Here is a 17,590-nt window from a genome sequence, read left to right on the forward strand (position 1 = left end):
TGTGGAGTTTGCACATTCTATGTGGGTTTCCTCCGGGTGCTCCGGTTTCCTCCCACACTCCAAAGGTGTGCGGGTTAGGTTGATTGGCCGTGCTAAAGCGACCCTAGTGTCAGGGGGATTAGCAGGGTAAATGTGTGAGGTTGTGGGGATAGGGCCTGGAGTGGGATTGTTGTCGGTGTAGAGTCAATGGGCCAAATGGCCTCCTTCTGCACTGTTGGGTTTCTATGAATCTAAAGAACAAAGAAAAGTACGGCACAGGAACAGACCCTTTGGCCCTCCAAGCCCGTACCGATCATTATGCCCTAACTAAACAAAAAAAAAACCTTCCCTTAATTGGTCCGTATCCCTCTATCCCTTCCCTATTCATGTACCCATCAAGATACCTCTTAAATGTTGCTAATGTGCCTGCTTCTCCCACCTCCTCTGGCAGCACCTTCCAGGCACCCACCACTCACTGCGTGAAAAGTTCGCCCGCACATCTCCCTTAAACTTTCCCCCCCTCACCATGAACCTGTGCCCCTTGTAATCAACACTTCCACCCTGGGAAGACTGCAGACTTTCTTGTTGCTAAGCTCCTTTATTTCAGGTGTGCCAATTGCTGGTGCGAGTAGGGTCAGGGCTGCCAGCTAGGAAGAGGGTAGGACTGCCACTGAGGATTGGGTTAAGATGCCAGGCGAAGATCATTGCAAGAGAGGTTGCGGCAGGGTTGCCTGCCCTCCAGAATTATCCAGAAGGCTCCAGGAATCAAAGCTTAATGTTCCAAACAATGCTGCGTGTAACCTGGGAGAAATATAGTGTGCCCGAAAAGAAATTGTCTTGCTTTTCCATTTTCTTTAAACAAACATTTGTTTATTAGTTAGAAAATTATTGAGGATGGGAGGAAAGGGTTTTTCGACTCGGTGAGGAATTTGGAGGTGGGATGCATTGAAGCCTCTAAGACTATGACTACATTGAATTGGTGACCTTGGGCTGGAGATACCAGTAAAATTTGGGCTGGAGTTCAGAGGCTTATTGTCCTCCCAAAATCTATCATTGTTTGCTGGGGAAGGTTGCCATCCTACCAATGAGAAAGGGCGGCACGGTAGCACAGTGGTTAGCACTGCTGCCTCACAGCGCCAGGGACCCGGCTTCAATTCCAGTGTTGGGTGACTGTCTGTGTGGAGTTTGCACGTTCTCCTTGTGTCTGCGTGGGTTTCCTCCAGATGCTCCGGTTTCCTCCCACAGTCCAAAAGATTTGCGGGTTTTAGGCTGATTGGTATCAGGGGGAATTAACAGGGTAAATACATGGGGATAGGGCCTGGGTAGGATTGTGGTTGGTGCAGGCTCGATGGGCTGAATGGCCTCCTTCTGCACTGCAAGGATTCTATGATTCTATTCTATGTTCTATGATTTGTGTGGCAAAACTGAATTTTCCAAATAAATAAAAAGATGTCACTCAGTATCGGAGACAGGGGTATAACGTTGTCAAGAGAAGGTGCCACTAACAAGCAGACTGCAAGGGCGATGGGGAATGCCTCATGTTAAAGATGCAGATAACATCATGCACATTGTAACAGACTTTATTGTGCTATATTTCAGCAAAATCCTTTTGGAGCAAAATATATTAATTTCCAGAGTGGAAGTATAAAATTATACTTAATATTGTAGCTTTATTAGAAACAAAAGAATATACAGCACTGAATGGTTAAACTGCTTTATGCCTTAATTCTGACAATATTGACTGCTGATTTGCTTTGAATTTACTAATGAGTCCTTGGGGATAACACATCTTTACTGAAGGACACTGGGATTAACTTATCCCCTTTGCACTGTATGCTTGTCTATAAAGGTGAATAATTGCTTTTACCAACTTATGGCTTTGAGTTAGATTTGAAAATGCTTCTGTATAATAGGGTGCTGTGACAGAAAAGGTGTCCTTCTTAAGATGCCTCCAAGTTGCTACGGGTGCTAACGATATCGTGGACACAGTGAACAAGTTACAGTGTCACTGTTAACAAAGAACAGTACAGCACAGGAACAGGCCCTTCGGCCCTGCAAGCCTGTTCCAATCACATTGTCCGATCTGTGTGCTTTGACTTTTGCCTACCTGAAATATGGCTGTTTGCAAAGATCTGCTTAACAAACTTATTGAGCTAATGTGGAAGATTTAGCTGTAGTGTTGTTCCTGGGAAAAAGCTGGAGGTCAGTAGAACTGTGAGTAATATTTGTGGGATTGCTCCTGTCCTCATCCTGTGGCGAGGTTCTCAGCCTCGGCAGACCTATAATATTTGATGGGCAGCACAGTGGTTAGCACTGCTGCCTCACAGCTCCAGGGTCCCGGGTTCATTTCTGGGCTTGGGTCACTGTCTGAGTGGAGTTGCATGTTCTCCCTCTGTGTATGTGGGTTTCCTCCCACAGTCTAAAGATGTGCAGGTTAGGTGCATTGGCCATGCTAAATTGCCCCTTGGTGCCCCAGAATGCGTAGGTTGCGGGATTAGCGCGGTAAATATGTGGGGTTACAGGGATAGGGCCTGGGTGGGATTGTGGTCGGTGCAGACTCAATGGGCTGAAGGGCCTCCTTCTGCACTGTAGGGGTTCTCTGATTCTATGAACTCATTGAATCTCTGGGTGGATACGTGTGGGAAATGTGGTAAAGAAAAGCTGTTCGAGTGAGTGTGGTATCAAAGGCAGGGGGATGAAATCTTTACAAGTATGTCCAACCCAACTTGGCAACTTTACGCCATCAACTGTGTGATATGTTGTGTTGGGAAAATGCTGCAATTTAACTCGGGGCGGGATTCTCCGATCTCACACGTCCGACACCGCTGCTGGCGCGAACGGAGAATTTGACGCTCAGCCAAAAATTCATTCGTTGCAGCGGCACAGGGGAATCCCAGCCGTGAGCAAGGCTGGAAATTCCGGTGTTGGTGACAAGCCCCACTGACTCAAATGGGCATAAGATTGGACTTCCCAGATATCTGCAGAGCAAATTAAACATCGTAAGGAAAGCAAAATATCATGAGATGCTGGAGTCTGAAATAAAGGAATGGTGGAAACTCTCAGCTGGTTTGGCAGCATCTGCGGTGAGAGGGAAAGCAAGAGTTTCTAGTCTATGACCTTGCGCCAGAACTGCTGAAATATCAATGCGCCCATAAAATAAATCATTGCAATAAAACCCAATTCTTATTCATTCTTACTTTAATTGATTATGTGATCTGGTTGGGTGGGTTCTTTAATCAACTCGTGTCCATAAACCTTACAGCAACATGCAGAGAAGCTTCACACCAATCATCGCCCCGCCCCCGTTCATTATTAAATTATTGATTAAGTTTTTAGTATTGCGAAATTTTACTGCAGTTGTAAATAGTTTGAACCATTGGCTGGTCAGAGTGGAGTGTTCTGTCAGTTGTTGAACAAAATATCTGAGCACTTGATCCCCACAACCTGCTTCCTCCACGCCACACGTAGATTTCAAAGTTAGACGACCCAACTATCTGCGTGTGCCTGATTAAAAGTTAAAGTTTATTTATTAGTGTCACAAGTAGGCTTACACTGCAATGAAGTGAAAATCCCCGAGTCGCCACACTCCGGCGCCTGTTCGGGTGCACTGAGGGAGAATTTAGCATGGCCAATAACACGTCTTTCGGACTGTGGGAGGAAACTGGAGCACCCGGAGGAAACCCACGCAGATATGGGGAGAACGTGCAGACTCCACACAGACAGTGACCCAAGCTGAGAATTGGACCCAGGTCTCTGACGCTGTGAGGCAGCGGTGCTAACCACTGTGCCACCGTGCCGCCCATTACCAGGACAAGTAAAGGATCATTGGAAGATTCAGGCTTGAATTAAGTGTCCTTTTTCCCTGTACAGCTGACAACACCCAATTGATTCAGGCTGTACATAGTATGGATTTTACGTTGTGTATTAAAACATAGTTGTCAACTAATTAATCAAGTAGTTAAGATGAATTCCGTGTGTTTAAAGGATAATTGACAAAATGACCAGTGTTGTCATTTAATGCAGGGCTGGGCACCGTTAATGTATTCAGAATACACATCCAGGGTCTTTTGCATGCCTATGAAGGGATGGAGTAGGTTGACTGCAGGACCACGCTATCCATTAGACACCAATTGATTCCTGATAAAGATATCATTAGTTTGCCAAGACAATTTTTGCTGTCAAGTATCATTGTGGCTGCACTTCTTCAGATAGTTCAGGTCAGAGTCTTCAGCCAGATCAATCTAATCTTTGACTCTTCCTTTTCTATACCGAATCTTGGCCAGCAAATCAGGCTCGTTGGGCCATTAGTTAAAAGCACAATACGGCGGATGCTGGAATCTGAAATAAAAAACAGAAAATGCTGGAAGGGTCATCCAGACTTGAAATGTTGGCTCTATTCTCTCTCCACAGATGCTGTCAGACATGCTGAGATTTTTGAGCATTTGCTGTTTTTGTAACCCATTAGTTATAGGTCTAAGTTGCTAAATTGTGAAAACTGACATTGACATAAAACCATAAGATCATAAGACATTGGAGCAGAATTAGGCCACTCGGCCCATCGAGTCTGCTCCGCCATTCAATCATGGCTGATATTTTTCTCATCCCCATTCTCCTGCCTTTTCCCCATAACCCCTGATCCCATTATTTATCAAGAACCCATCTATCTCTGTCTTAAAGACACTCAATGACCTGGCCTCCACAGCCTTCTGCGGCAAACAGTTCCATAGATTCACCATTCTTTTGCTGAAGAAATTTCTCCTCATCTCAGTTTTAAAGGATCGTCCCTTTCGCCTGAGGTTGTGCCCTCTGGTTCTAGTTTTTCCTACTGGTGGAAACATCCTCTCCATGTCCACTCAATCCAGGCGTCGCAGCATCCTGTAAGTTTCAATAAGATTCCCCCTCATCACAGAGGGCACAGGTTTAAGGTGCTGGGGAGTAGGTACAGAGGAGAAGTCAGGGGTAGGTTTTTCACTCAGAAGGTGGTGAGTGAGTGGAATCGGCTGCCGTCAATGGTGGGAGGCAAACGCGATAGGGTCCTTTAAGAGACTACTGGATGAGTACATGGACTTAATAGGATTGAGGGTTATAGGTAAGCCTATATATAGTCCTAGGTAGGTAGGGACATGACCGGCGCAACTTGTGGGCCGAAGGGCCTTTTTGTGCTGTAGTTTTTTCTATGTTCTATCCTTCTAAACTCCAACGAGTACAGACCCAGAGTCCTCAAGCGTTCCTCATACGAGAAGCTCTTCATCCCAGGGAGCATTCTTGTGAACCTCCTCTGGACCCTTTCCAAGGCCAGCACATCCTCCCTTAGATACGGGGCCCAAAACTGCTCACAATACTCCAAATGGGGTCTGACCAGAGCCTTATACAGCCTCAGAAGTACATCCTTGCTCTTGTAATCTATCCCTCATGACATGAATGCTAACATTGCATTTGCCTTCCTAACTGCTGACTGAACCTGCACAACCTTAAGAGAATCTTGAATAATGACTCCCAAGTCCCTTTGTGTTTCTGATTTCCTAGGCATGTTCCCTTTTAGAAAATAGTCTATGCCTCCATTCCTCCTTCCAAAGTGCATAACTTCACACTTTTCCACATTCTATTCCATCTGCCACTTCTTTGCCCACTCTCCTAACCTGTTCAAGTCTTTCTGCAGCCCCCCTGCTTCCTCAATACTGCCTGTCCCTCTACATATCTTTCTTTCATCTGCAAACTGAGCAACAGTGCCTTCAGTTCCTTCTTCCAAATCGTTAATGTATATTGTCAAAGGTTGTGGTCCCAGCACTGACCCCTGAGGCACACCACTCGTCACTGGCTGCCATCCTGAAAAAGACCCTTTTATCCCCACTCTTTGCCTTCTGCCAGTCAGCCAATCCTCTATCCATGCTATCTAATCCTCTATCTGAAGTAACTCATCAGAGGCTGGTGTCCCTTCTCCAGATTCCCTTTATTTACAAACTTATCTCCACTCCTAACAGTGTTTCAGGCACAAAGTCAGAATCCTGGGTGCCAGTAGCCCTGACACTCCTCAATAAATATACATGTGAGACTCCCTGATTGGGCAGGCAATCATTACCTCAACCAGGGAGCTCATACTCCAAGATGCCAACCTCATGAGCCTTGTTGAGGTCATTGCAGGCATAAATGCGGGAAAGTCATGATTCCCATTGATTTTGCTGGGCTGTGATGTATTAATTTCTTACTATTTTCAATTACAGTAGTGGTGGAGTGTTGCAAGAATCCCAGGATTTGGGTTTTCTCTGGGTGCTCCAGTTTCCTCCCACTGTCCAAAGATGTGCAGCTTAGGTGCACTGGCCATGCTAAAATGCCCCTTAGTTTCCCAAGATGTGTCGGTGAGGTGGATTAGCCATGGGAAATGTGAGGAGTTATGGGGATAGGGTTGGGGGAAGAGCCTGCATGAGACGTCACAGAGTTGGTGCAGACTTGAAGGGTCGAATGGCCTCTTCTGCACTGTAGGGATTCTATGAGATAACAAACGCCACTTACTCCATAATACCTTCCTTAGGTGAGGCTGAGGGGCAACCTGATAGAGGTTTATAAAATTATGAGGGGCATAGATAAGGTGAACAGTTGGAAGCTTTTTCCTCGGGCAGAAAGGACAATTACAAGAGGGCACACGTTCAAGGTAAGGGGGGAAATGTTCAGAAGAGATGCGCGGGGGAGGTTTTTTACGCAGAGGGTGGTAGGGGCCTGGAATGCACTGCCAAGTGAAGTGGTTGACGCAGTGACATTTAAGACTTACCTGGATAGACACAAGATCAGATGGGGAAGAGAGGGTTAGATAGGACAACGTGAACGGCGCAGGCTTGGTGGGCTGAAGGGCCTGTTCCTGTGCTGTACTTTCCTTTATTCTTTGTTTGTTCTTTGCCACTCAGTGGCATACTTGGTGCAGGACCTCAAGAAATTCTGGGCCATTGAGCTGCCTTTTCCTTGAAGCCTCATCAAGGGATATGTTCGCGTGAAACATCTTCTTCAGTTTCCCCCAATGAAATGGCGTGTCAAGTCTGTGAGACAATCAACATCTTCAAGGAGACAGCAGCTCTCCGGAGCAACTCCCTCAGCTATCAGAAGGCATTTAATTGCTGCTGGCTTCACATTCCCCTGCTGAAGCCCAATACTCAATTCAGACTCCAGAATGTGCACATCAGATTGTTTCACCAGTCTGACGGTGACCCCAGCCTTTCACCCAAGTGCCCCAATTTGCGATGTGAATTGAATAAATGATAGAGACATACCTGTGAATCTGTGCAGTGAGAGCTGGCCCACTGGGCCACAAAGAGAACATTCATTTAGGTTCATCATTTTAATCAAAAGTCGATGACAAGTCAGAATTTGTCAAGTTTTCTGACAGGAAGTGAGTTTAGACTATCAGTCTGTTTGCACAATTAGGGTGGCACAGTGGCACAGTGGTTAGAACTGCAGCCTCACAACACCAGGGACCTGGGTTCAATTCCAGCCTCGGCTAACTGTCTGTGTGGAGTTTACACATTCTCCCCGGGTCTATGTGGGTTTCCTCTAGGTGCTCCGGTTTCCTCCCACGGTCCAAAGATGTGTAGGTTAGGTGGATTGGCCATGCTAAATTGTCCCTTAGTGTCCCCAGATGTGTAGGTTAGATTTTTAAAAATTCATTTGTGGGACATGGGCGTCGCTGGCTGGCCAGCATTTATTGACCATCCCTAATTGCCCTTGAACTGAATGGCTCACTTAGCCATTTCAGAGGGGCAGTTGAGAGTCAACCACATTGCTGTGGCTCTGGAGTCACATGTAGGCCAGACCGGGTAAGGATGGCAGATTTCCTTCCGAAAAGACATTAGTGAACCAGATGGGTTTTTCTGACAATCGACAATGGTTTCATTAGTAGATTCTTAATTCCAGGTATATTTAATTGACTTCAAATTCCAACATCTGCCGTGGCGGGATTCAAACCTGGTTCCCCAGAACATTAGCTGAGTTTCTGGATTAATAGCTTCGCGATAATACAATTAGGCCATCGCCTCCCCTCAAGGAGGTTGACAGGATAGGTTCCCCCGATAGCCATGAGAAATGTGTAGGGTTATGGGGATAAGGCGGGGGAGAGGGCCTAGGTAAGATACTCTGTCAGAGAATCGTTGCAGACTCGATGGGCTGAATGGCCTCTTCTGCACTGTACAAATTCTATGATTCTATGATTTTCCCGGCAACAAAATACTGCAGAACAATGCTATCTCTGGAAAATTAGAACCACTGTGTGTATGCAAGGCCAGGACTCACCTACACGGCACCAATGTAATTGTTAAGGTACAGTGCAATTGCACAATGCACATAGGAGAGATTCAACTTGGGAATTGTCCCAGAAAGTAATCGACTCTATTTATTGACTGTTTTACAGACACATCGAGAATCAGAAGAGCCTTCAAACATTGAATGCTTTTGACATGGAACCTTACATTGGACTACAGAATCTGTAAGTAAATGAGAAACACAGAGATGTTTTGTCAAAAGATTGCATTAGTCAAGTGATGTTCGCTGTTAAACAGTGACATTAATTGTGAATCGGGGTTTTTTTTTCCTATTCATTCATGGGACACGGTCATTGCTGGCTGGGCCAGAATTTATTGCCATTCCTAGTTGCCCTTGATCTAAGTGGCCATTTTTAAGAGTCAACCACATTGCTGTGGATCTGGAGTCACATGTAGGCCAGACCAGATAAGGATGGCAGGTTTCTTTCCCTAAAGGACATCAGTGAACCTGATTTTTTTTTTACGACAATCAACAATGGTTCCATGGTCATCATTAGAGCTTTAATTCCAGATTTTTACTGAATTCAAATTTCACCATCTGCCGTGGTGGGATTCGAATCCCCTGAGCACTACCCTGGGTTCCTGGATTACTAGTCCAGTGACAATACCACTACACCATCACCTCCCCATCAGAGTTACTGCTCTGTGTTTTCTTGGATCTTCCCCTTTTCCACTCTTATATTGCTGTTAGAATCTCCATTAAGAGTTAAGCCTTATTTAGTGTGGGGTTTTTATTGGCGATCTGAATAGTACCCAACAACTCATCTGGCCCTGAAAACTTAACATAGAAACATGGAAACTATAAGCAGGAGTAGGCCATTTGGCCCTTCAGCCTGCTCCACCATTCATTTTGATCATGGCTGATCATCAGATTCAATATCCTGATCCCTCCCTTCCCCCCATATCCCTTGATCCCTTTAGCCCCAAGAGCTTTATCTAATTCCTTCTTGAAATCTCTTAGCTGCAAGCTGAGCCTCAGTATTTGCCCCAATCTTTATTTTGCTCTTCAAGTTTTTTTTTAACAAAGCCATCGGTTTATTGAATATAATTCCCTGTTGGCGCCCTGTGAGAATTCTTTGATATGATTGGCTGCCTGACATCACTGCAGCTGATCGTCAATCCCTCTGAGATAGAGAATTGCCCATCAGGAGAATTACGTTTCTCGCCAGAGAGATTGCTGGACGCTCAATGCGGCTTTCTATGTGGCTAGCAGCCAAGATTCCCTTCTTTACTGTTGACTGCTGAAGTCCGGAGCATTGTAATCAACAAAACAATGTGATACGTAGAATGTAACCAGCAACTCAGTGCTGCACAGACAGTGGGTGAAATGTTCCGACTATGGGAGTTTCCACTCCCCTCAAAGTCAGCTGACTTTTGCATGGCTTGTCGCATTTTCTAGTCCCACCTCTCCATGACGGGGCAATTGTTGAGTATTCAGTACGACCAGGAATATTCCTGTACCTCAGCTACAACTTCCCAATATCCCTTTCATTCCCATAGTGCACAAGAATCTATTTTTTTACTCTAACATGGGTTGGGAGTGTCACTGGCAAGGACATCATTTGTTGCTCATCCCTAATTATTCTCCATCTTTGAATATACTCACTGGACTAAGCATCCATGGCATACTGGGGTAGAGAATTCCAAAGGTTCCCATCCATTTGAATAAATAAATTTCTCTTCATCTCACTCCTAAATAGCTGACTCCTTATTCGGAGATTGTGGTCTGCTGGACCTCAACTCCCCAGCCAGGGGAATCGTTGTCCCAACATCTATCCTGACAACCTCAAGGATTCTATGTTTCAATGGAATCATCTCTCATTCTTCTAAACTTCTCCCCATCTCCATTCTCCCCATCCCCCACTGCCTCAGAACCTGCCAGGGGTCGGAAGGGAAATGCAAAAATCTGGCCCTAGAATTTTGAGTGCAACTGAGCACAGATCTGGCTTCCATATTCAGGCCTTCCTGAAGCTTTTGGCTTGATCAAACCTGGGCCAAACATTGACTTTAACTCGAAGATAAAAGCAAAATACTGCAGATGCTGGAATCTGAAACAAAAAGAGAAAATGCTGGAAAATCTCAGAGGTCTGACAGCATCTTTGGGGAGAGAATAAAGCCAATGTTTTGTGTCTAGATGACTAGATGGCGAAAGGTCATCTAGACTCGAAACGTTGACTCCATTTTCTCCCCACAGATGCTGTCAGACCTGCTGAGATTTTTCAGCATTTTCTGTTTTTGTTTGACTTTAACTCCTCGGCCTTGTTTTGTTCAGGTTTGTAGTAAGTGGAGCAAGACTTGAATTGGGAGTTTCTTCATACATCACATATGTCCAAAGATGTGCAGGTTAGGTTGATTGGCCATAGTACATTGCCGTTTAGTGTCAGGGGGACTAGCTTGGGTAAATGCATGGGGTAATAAGAGATAGGGCCTGGGTGGGATTGTGGTTGGTGCAGACGCGATGGGCTGAATGGCCTCCTTCTGCACTGTAGGATTCTACATTCTATATATATTTGCTGAGAGTGGGGGTGGAGGGGTTCACACACACATTGTTGGATACCAGTTCAACGACCTGTCAAGATGTGGAAGTTGACAATGCCTTTCGGTGGGCCTGTAACTGTAGAACCCTAAAATCCATGACTGTAAAGCGGATATTAAACTCTAATGTTGCTTTAAGTCTGTAGTCACCCACTGCCCGTGCATACTTAATTGTCAATAAGATGGACAAGTGCCTCACTCCAGCATGCCCAAAACCTCTTTCTGCAAAATATTGCCTGGAATGAATGCAGAAAGTATTAAATAATCAATGTGCGTTGCATAATGTGATGTACTAGGAGACATGGTGCTCTGATGCAGCCATGGCCTCACTCCCCTTGCTTTTCACTGAGAGCTCGATGGCTCATTTCAGCTACGTGGAATGTGTACTAATCTTAATCTAAGATGCCTGTCAGTGTAATGTGTCAGGAGAAAAACTGAACAAAGAATCTATTCATCTCTTTGATCTGAAGGCATCAAAAGGTACTTTCCATTTTTAATAAACGTTGGTAGTTGTTTTCTTTTTGGTTGTCTGACTGTCCCCGCCACTGTTTAATTTGTACAGAATACAAATGACCATGAATTGAGGGCTTATCCAATCCACCCATCTGATCGGCTGTGTAATAAATCACAGTTATGAGCACGCAGTACTTGTAACCTCCTGCATTTGTTCTCATTTCCAGGACAATCATAAATTCAGGACTCCGGTCGATCGCTCCACGAGCATTTGCCAAAAATCCTCACCTTCACTACATGTAAGTCATCCCAAGCTTAGATTGGGTTTATAGAGGGTTAGGAGCTGAGTGTTTAAATTCAGATGCTGAGGTAATAAAGATTACACTGTTCTACCATACATTACTCGAGGGACCGAAAACAGCAGTGGCCCCAGAATCTTATTTCTTCTTTTTTTTTGTTAAATAAACATCCTCACGGAGTTTGAACAAGCTCGGTAAGATTTGTGAAGAAAAGACCTCGGTGGTTTTACAGGTCTGTTTGCACAGTCGGAAGAAAATACCAATGAGAGGGATAATGGAATATTGTTTATTTATGAACGACAGGACAACTCTGACTTGTAGATATTCCGCAGGCAACTGCACTGTCATGAGAGAGGTTATGACGACGTGAACAGTTCACACTTCTGCCAGGGGAGATGTTCAAGCTGAATTTAAAAAGCCAGGTGTTGATAGTCTTTCATTTCTTTGCAATAAGAAGAAGAGAAAGGATGAGGAAAGATGGTGCAATCCTTAACCTGAGAGGATCTTTTGGGTGGCACGGTGGCACAGTGATTAGCACTGCTGCCTCACAGCGCCAGGGACCCGGGTTCGTTTCCCAGCTTGGGTCACTGTCTGTGTGGAGTTTGCACGTTCTCCCCATGTCTGCGTGGGTTTCCTCCGGTTTCCTCCTACAGTCCAAAGATTGGCCATGCAAAATTGCCCCTCAGTGTCAGGAGGACTAGCTAGGGTTAAATGCATGGGGTTTTGAGGATAGGGCCTGTGTGGGATTGTTCTCAGTGCAGGCTCGATGGGCCGAATGACCTCCTTCTGCACTGTAGGGATTCTATTCTAATCTGCTGTGTTTTTAAGAAGGGTGACTTAATCGCAAGGGATGGATAGATCAGATAGATTCAATTTTCTAAAATTATGTATACAGTGAGGCTAGGACTGTGCTGTGAAATGGAATATTCATTTTCTCTTTGAATCCTGCATCTTTCTGGGTAGGAGTTGTGCAGAAAGGATTCTGGTTCTTTCACTCTGACAGTAATGGCTGCTGCTTTCCCTTGGCAAGTTGTACTGTTCGCAGCTCCCTGTTATTGATTAAAATGAGTTTCTGACCAAACTGCTTTCTCCTTACGGCAGCTAACGAGAGCAGCAGCATGTAGTGGGAAGCGTATCTGTCACCAGAGGCCTTCCCACTCCATATGGACACAGTGACCGGAATTCTACCACCCCGCCTGCCTCGGGAATCGGAGCGGGTGAGGGGTGGAACACGGAAAGGTCTGTTGACCTTGGGTGGGATTTTACTATTTCGGGACGAGGAAGGCTGTAAAATCCCGCCCAATAGCTTTGTTAGTCTGCCTTTGTCACCTATCCAGGACAGGTACACCGTGAGATTTATACCTGCAGTATAAATATCTCCCACTTTCTATGCCTTTTAGCTTTGACAAAGGGTCACCTGGACTCGAAACAGCTCTTGTCTCTCCATACAGATGCTGCCAGACCCGCTGAGATTTTCCAGCATTTTCTCTTTTGGTTTCCGATTCCAGCATCCGCAGTCATTTGCTATTATTATGAGATTTGTCCCATTTTGGACATCCTTCATTACTGGCAAAAAAACCCCACCATCTTATTTGCTGCATCAATCACAACCGTCTTGTTATATATGGTAAGCAAGTGTTTAGCAGAGTTCCTTGACAGGAGCTGGGAGAAGGCAGTTTGTTGGACTTGGGGAAGTAGGGTTGGATTTTGGAGTAGTAACGCAGAACTGATCAGAGACAGGGGGGGTGAGATTTTCCAGCCACGCCCACCCCAAGACCGGAAAATCCCACCCGAAGTCAACAGACATTTGCATGGCCCGCCCCCCACCCGCTACAATTCCGGTGGTGGGCGGGACAGGAAAATTCTGCCCAGGAAGTAGGTCGCTTGCCCATTTCTTGATTTAGAAAATATATAATGGGGCAGATGAGGAAAACCAACAGAACCACAAAACCTCAAAGGGAATGAAATCATCTCCGAAAATCTCTGCCCTCGTTCGCGGCTGGGATTCTCCAGTGTCTCTGAGAGCGAATGGAGTTTTGGCTGGAATGCCAAATTCTCCGTTCTCACTTAAACCGGGATGGGCATGGATGAGATCGGAGAATCCCGCCCCAGAGGCAGCCACGGTGCCACAGTGGTTAGCACTGCTGCCTCAGAGTGCCAAGGACCCGGGTTCAATTCCCGGCTTGGGTCACTCTGTGTGGAGACTGCACGTTCTTCCCGTGCCTGCGTGGGTTTCCTCCAAAATCCGAAAGATGTGCTGATTAGGTGCATTGGCCATGCTAAATTGTCCCTCAGTGTGCCCAAACAGGCACCGGATTGTGGCGACTAGGGGATTTTCACAGTAACTCCATTGCAGTGTTAATGTAAGCCTACTTGTGACACTAATAAATAAACTTTAAAAATATTTCCTTAATGTGCATTTCTGCCAATTATTTGACAGCGGGATTGAAACGGGTGCAGCCACAGGTAGAGACATTATCAAATAATGCATGCATTGGGAACAGCCACATGGAGCTCAAGGTGATCCAGTGACTGTCATCATGGATCAGGATATGGGAACAAGCCATGAGCTGCCTGTCAAGGCTACATTCTATTACTGTTCCATACTCACAAGTAGAATATAATCTGTGTCATATAATCAGGGCTTTTTTTTTGGAATGAACAATGTAGAACACAACTGTTCTTTTGCAATGAGGTCATGATTTATAATTAGGGTTGAATCCATCAAGCTTTGTGATTTCCTCTGTTAATTTGGAACCTGTCTCTGATCAGTTCCAACAATGAAATTAATTATCTGTCAAAATACCAGTGACTGAATCTGTGACAATCACCGTGTGGTGTACACTCTCTGTAATCTGTCAGATTGACTCCACCCTTCAGACTAGACATTTATCCTCAGATAACATGCCCATAGATTTCAATTATCTGTCTGATGCAGTGGCTGTAGCGTGATTTAATTGGGTCAAAAGAGAAGACATTTCAGCTCAAATGAAGATGTGCATTTATTTAAGAAAAACCCTCACGGGATTTCATTTAACCCTGAAATTGTAGTTGAGACCCACAGACACTCACCAAGACGCTAACACTTTGGGGGTGGACTGATCAGTGAATGTTGTTTTATTTCCTACAGTTACTACTAATACGTGGTATCTTCATTAGAAGTAGATAATTTTGTAGCCAGCTTACTCCTGTGTCCATCAGGAGGATTTGTTTCAAATCCTGGTATTACTGGTCAAAGTGGAAGCAATAACTGGCATTTCAACTGCGAGTGGGAAAGAAATAGGCAGCAGATTCTCACAATGATTTTTTAAAAAATTCGTTCACAGAATGTGGGCATCACTGGCTGGGTCAGCATTTATAGAATCAGAGAATCCTACAGTGCATTTGGCCCATCGAGTCTGCACCGACCACTATCCCACCCAGTCCCTATCCCCTTAGCCCCAAGTATTTACCCTGCTAGTCCCCCTGACACTAAGGGGTAATTTAGCCTGGCCAATCCACCTGACCTGCACATCTTTGGACTGTGGGAGGAAACCGGAGCACCCGGAGGAAACTCACGCAGACACGGGGAAAATGTGCAAACTCTACGCACTGACCCAAGCCGGGAATCGAACCCGGGCCCCTGGTGCTGTGAGGCAGCAGTGCTAACCACTGTGCTACAGTGCCGCCCTTCTGTGATTTATTGCCCTTCCTTAACTGCTCTCCATTTCAGAGGGCATTTGAGACTGAACCATTTTGGATGTGGAGTCACATGTAGTCATGATGTGGAGACGCCGGCGTTGGACTGGGGTAAACACAGTAAGAAGTCTCACAACACAGAGGGACCTGGGGGTCCTTGTGCATGAACCACAAAAACTCAGTTTGCAGGTACAGCAGGTGATCAAGAAGGCCAATGGAATGTTGGCCTTTATCGCGAAGGGGATGAAGTATAAAAGCAGGGAGGTCTTGCTGCAATTGTACAAGGTACTGGTGAGGCCGCAACTGGAGTACTGTGTGCAATTTTGGTCCCCTTATTTGCGGAAGGATGTATTGGCCTTGGAGGGAGTACAGAGAAGGTTCACCAGGTTGATACCGGAGATGAGGGGGTTATCTTATGAGGAGAGATTGAGTAGATTGGGCCTGTACTCATTGGAGTTTAAAAGGCTGAGGGGAGAGATCTTATAGAGACATATAAGATAATGAAGGGGCTCGACACAGTAGAGGCAGAGAGATTCTTTCCACTTATAAAGAAAATAAGAACTAGAGGACACAGCCTCAAAATAAGGGGGAGTCCGTTTAGGACAGAGTTGAGGAGGAACAACTTCTCTCAGAGGGCAGTGAATCTCTGGAATTCTCTCCCCATTGAAGCAGTGGAGGCTACCTCGTTAAATATGTTTAAGTCACAGGTAGATAGATTTCTGATCAATAAGGGAATTAAGGGTTATGGGGAGCGGGTGGGTAAGTGGAACTAAACCACTATCAGATCAACCATGATCTTATTGAATGGCGGGGCAGGCTCGAGGGGCTAGATGGCCTACTTCTGCTCCTATTTCTTATGTTCTTATGTAACACCAGGTTAAAGTCCAACAGGTTTATTTGGTAGCAAAAGCCACTAGCTTTCGGAGCGCTGCTTCTTCGTTTTACCTGACGAAGGAGCAGCGCTCCGAAAGCTAGTGGCTTGGGCTACCAAATAAACCTGTTGGACTTTAACCTGGTGTTGTGAGACTTCTTACTGTGTTTACCCTAGTCCAAAGCTGGCATCTCCACATCATGAGTCACATGTAGGCCAGACCAGATAGGGAAGGAAATCTGCCTTCCCTAAAGGACATTTAGTGAACCAGATAGGTTTTTACAACAATTGACAATGGTTTCATGGTCATCATTAGATTTTTAACTCCAGATTTTTTTTTATTGAATTCAAATTTCACCATTTGCTGTGACGGGATTTGAACCCAGGTACCCAGATCTTGCCTGGATCCAGTGACAATACCACTACACCACCAAACGAGTTAACAGTATGAAATCAGTTAGATTCACCGAGCTGTACAATATAAGCACGGTAGCACAGTGGTTAGCACTGCTGCTTCACAGCTCCAGGGTCCTGGGTTCGATTCCCGGCTCAGGTCACTGTCTGTGTGGAGTTTGCACATTCTCCTCGTGTCTGCGTGGGTTTCCTCCGGGTGCTCCGGTTTCCTCCCACAGTCCAAAGATGTGCGGGTTAGGTTGATTGGCCAGGTTAAAAATTGCCCCTTAGAGTCCTGAGATGCGTAGGTTAGTGGGATTAGCGGGTAAATATGTGGGGGTAGGGCCTGGGTGGGATTGTGGTCGGTGCAGACTCGATGGGCCGAATGGCCTCCTTCTGCACTGTAGGGTTTCTATGATTCTATGATTCTATGAAGTTCAGTCAGTGACACATGGTGCCTGAAAAGCATTAGCTTAGTCAGGTACACACAATGGCTGTACAATTTGAGGTGAGATAGATACATTATCTCATGGTGGCACAGTGGTTAGCACTGCTGCCTCACAGCGCCAGGAACCCGGGTTCGATTCCTGGCTTGGGTCACTGTCTGTGTGGAGTTTGCACCTTCTCCCCATGTCTGCATGGGTTTCCTCCAGGTGCTCCAGTTTCCTCCCACAGTCTGAAAAACGTGCTGGTTAGTCCATGTTAAATTCTTCCTCAGTGTACCCGAACAGGCGACTGGGGGATTTTCACTTGCATTGCAGTGTGAATGTAAGCCGACCTATAACTAATAAATAAACTTTACTTTACACTGACCTGCACCAGTAGGGTTAGACTGGTGTATAAAGTACCTGTCCTGTATACCACGAGTGAGGCGCACCAAGCACTTGTGCAGTGTAGATAGACACTGAGCAACATCCTAAATGCACAGGTGTAACAGGGGCTTTCTGCAATTCACAGAGCAGATTGCCGATCAGCACTTAAGAATTAATTAGCGTAAAGGCATACTTAAACATATAACTAACTTTCACAGTTTTCCTATGTGTTGAATATTATGTCAAGAAAATGAGAGTTGAAGGTGT

General features: G+C 45.5%; 1 protein-coding gene across 1 annotated transcript in view; it reads left to right on the forward strand.

Moving 5' to 3' along the window:
* The window catches only part of LOC144511044 (NT-3 growth factor receptor-like), an 826,965-nt gene that overhangs the window by 213,335 nt on the left and 596,040 nt on the right, over positions 1 to 17,590 (forward strand). The window contains exons 2-3 of the mRNA XM_078241014.1: positions 8,372 to 8,446; positions 11,498 to 11,569. Of these exons, the coding sequence (XP_078097140.1) occupies positions 8,372 to 8,446; positions 11,498 to 11,569 (147 nt within the window). The remainder of the gene's footprint in view (positions 1 to 8,371; positions 8,447 to 11,497; positions 11,570 to 17,590) is intronic.

The sequence above is a fragment of the Mustelus asterias genome, chromosome 24, assembly GCF_964213995.1.
Source record: "Mustelus asterias chromosome 24, sMusAst1.hap1.1, whole genome shotgun sequence".
NCBI lineage: Eukaryota > Metazoa > Chordata > Chondrichthyes > Carcharhiniformes > Triakidae > Mustelus > Mustelus asterias.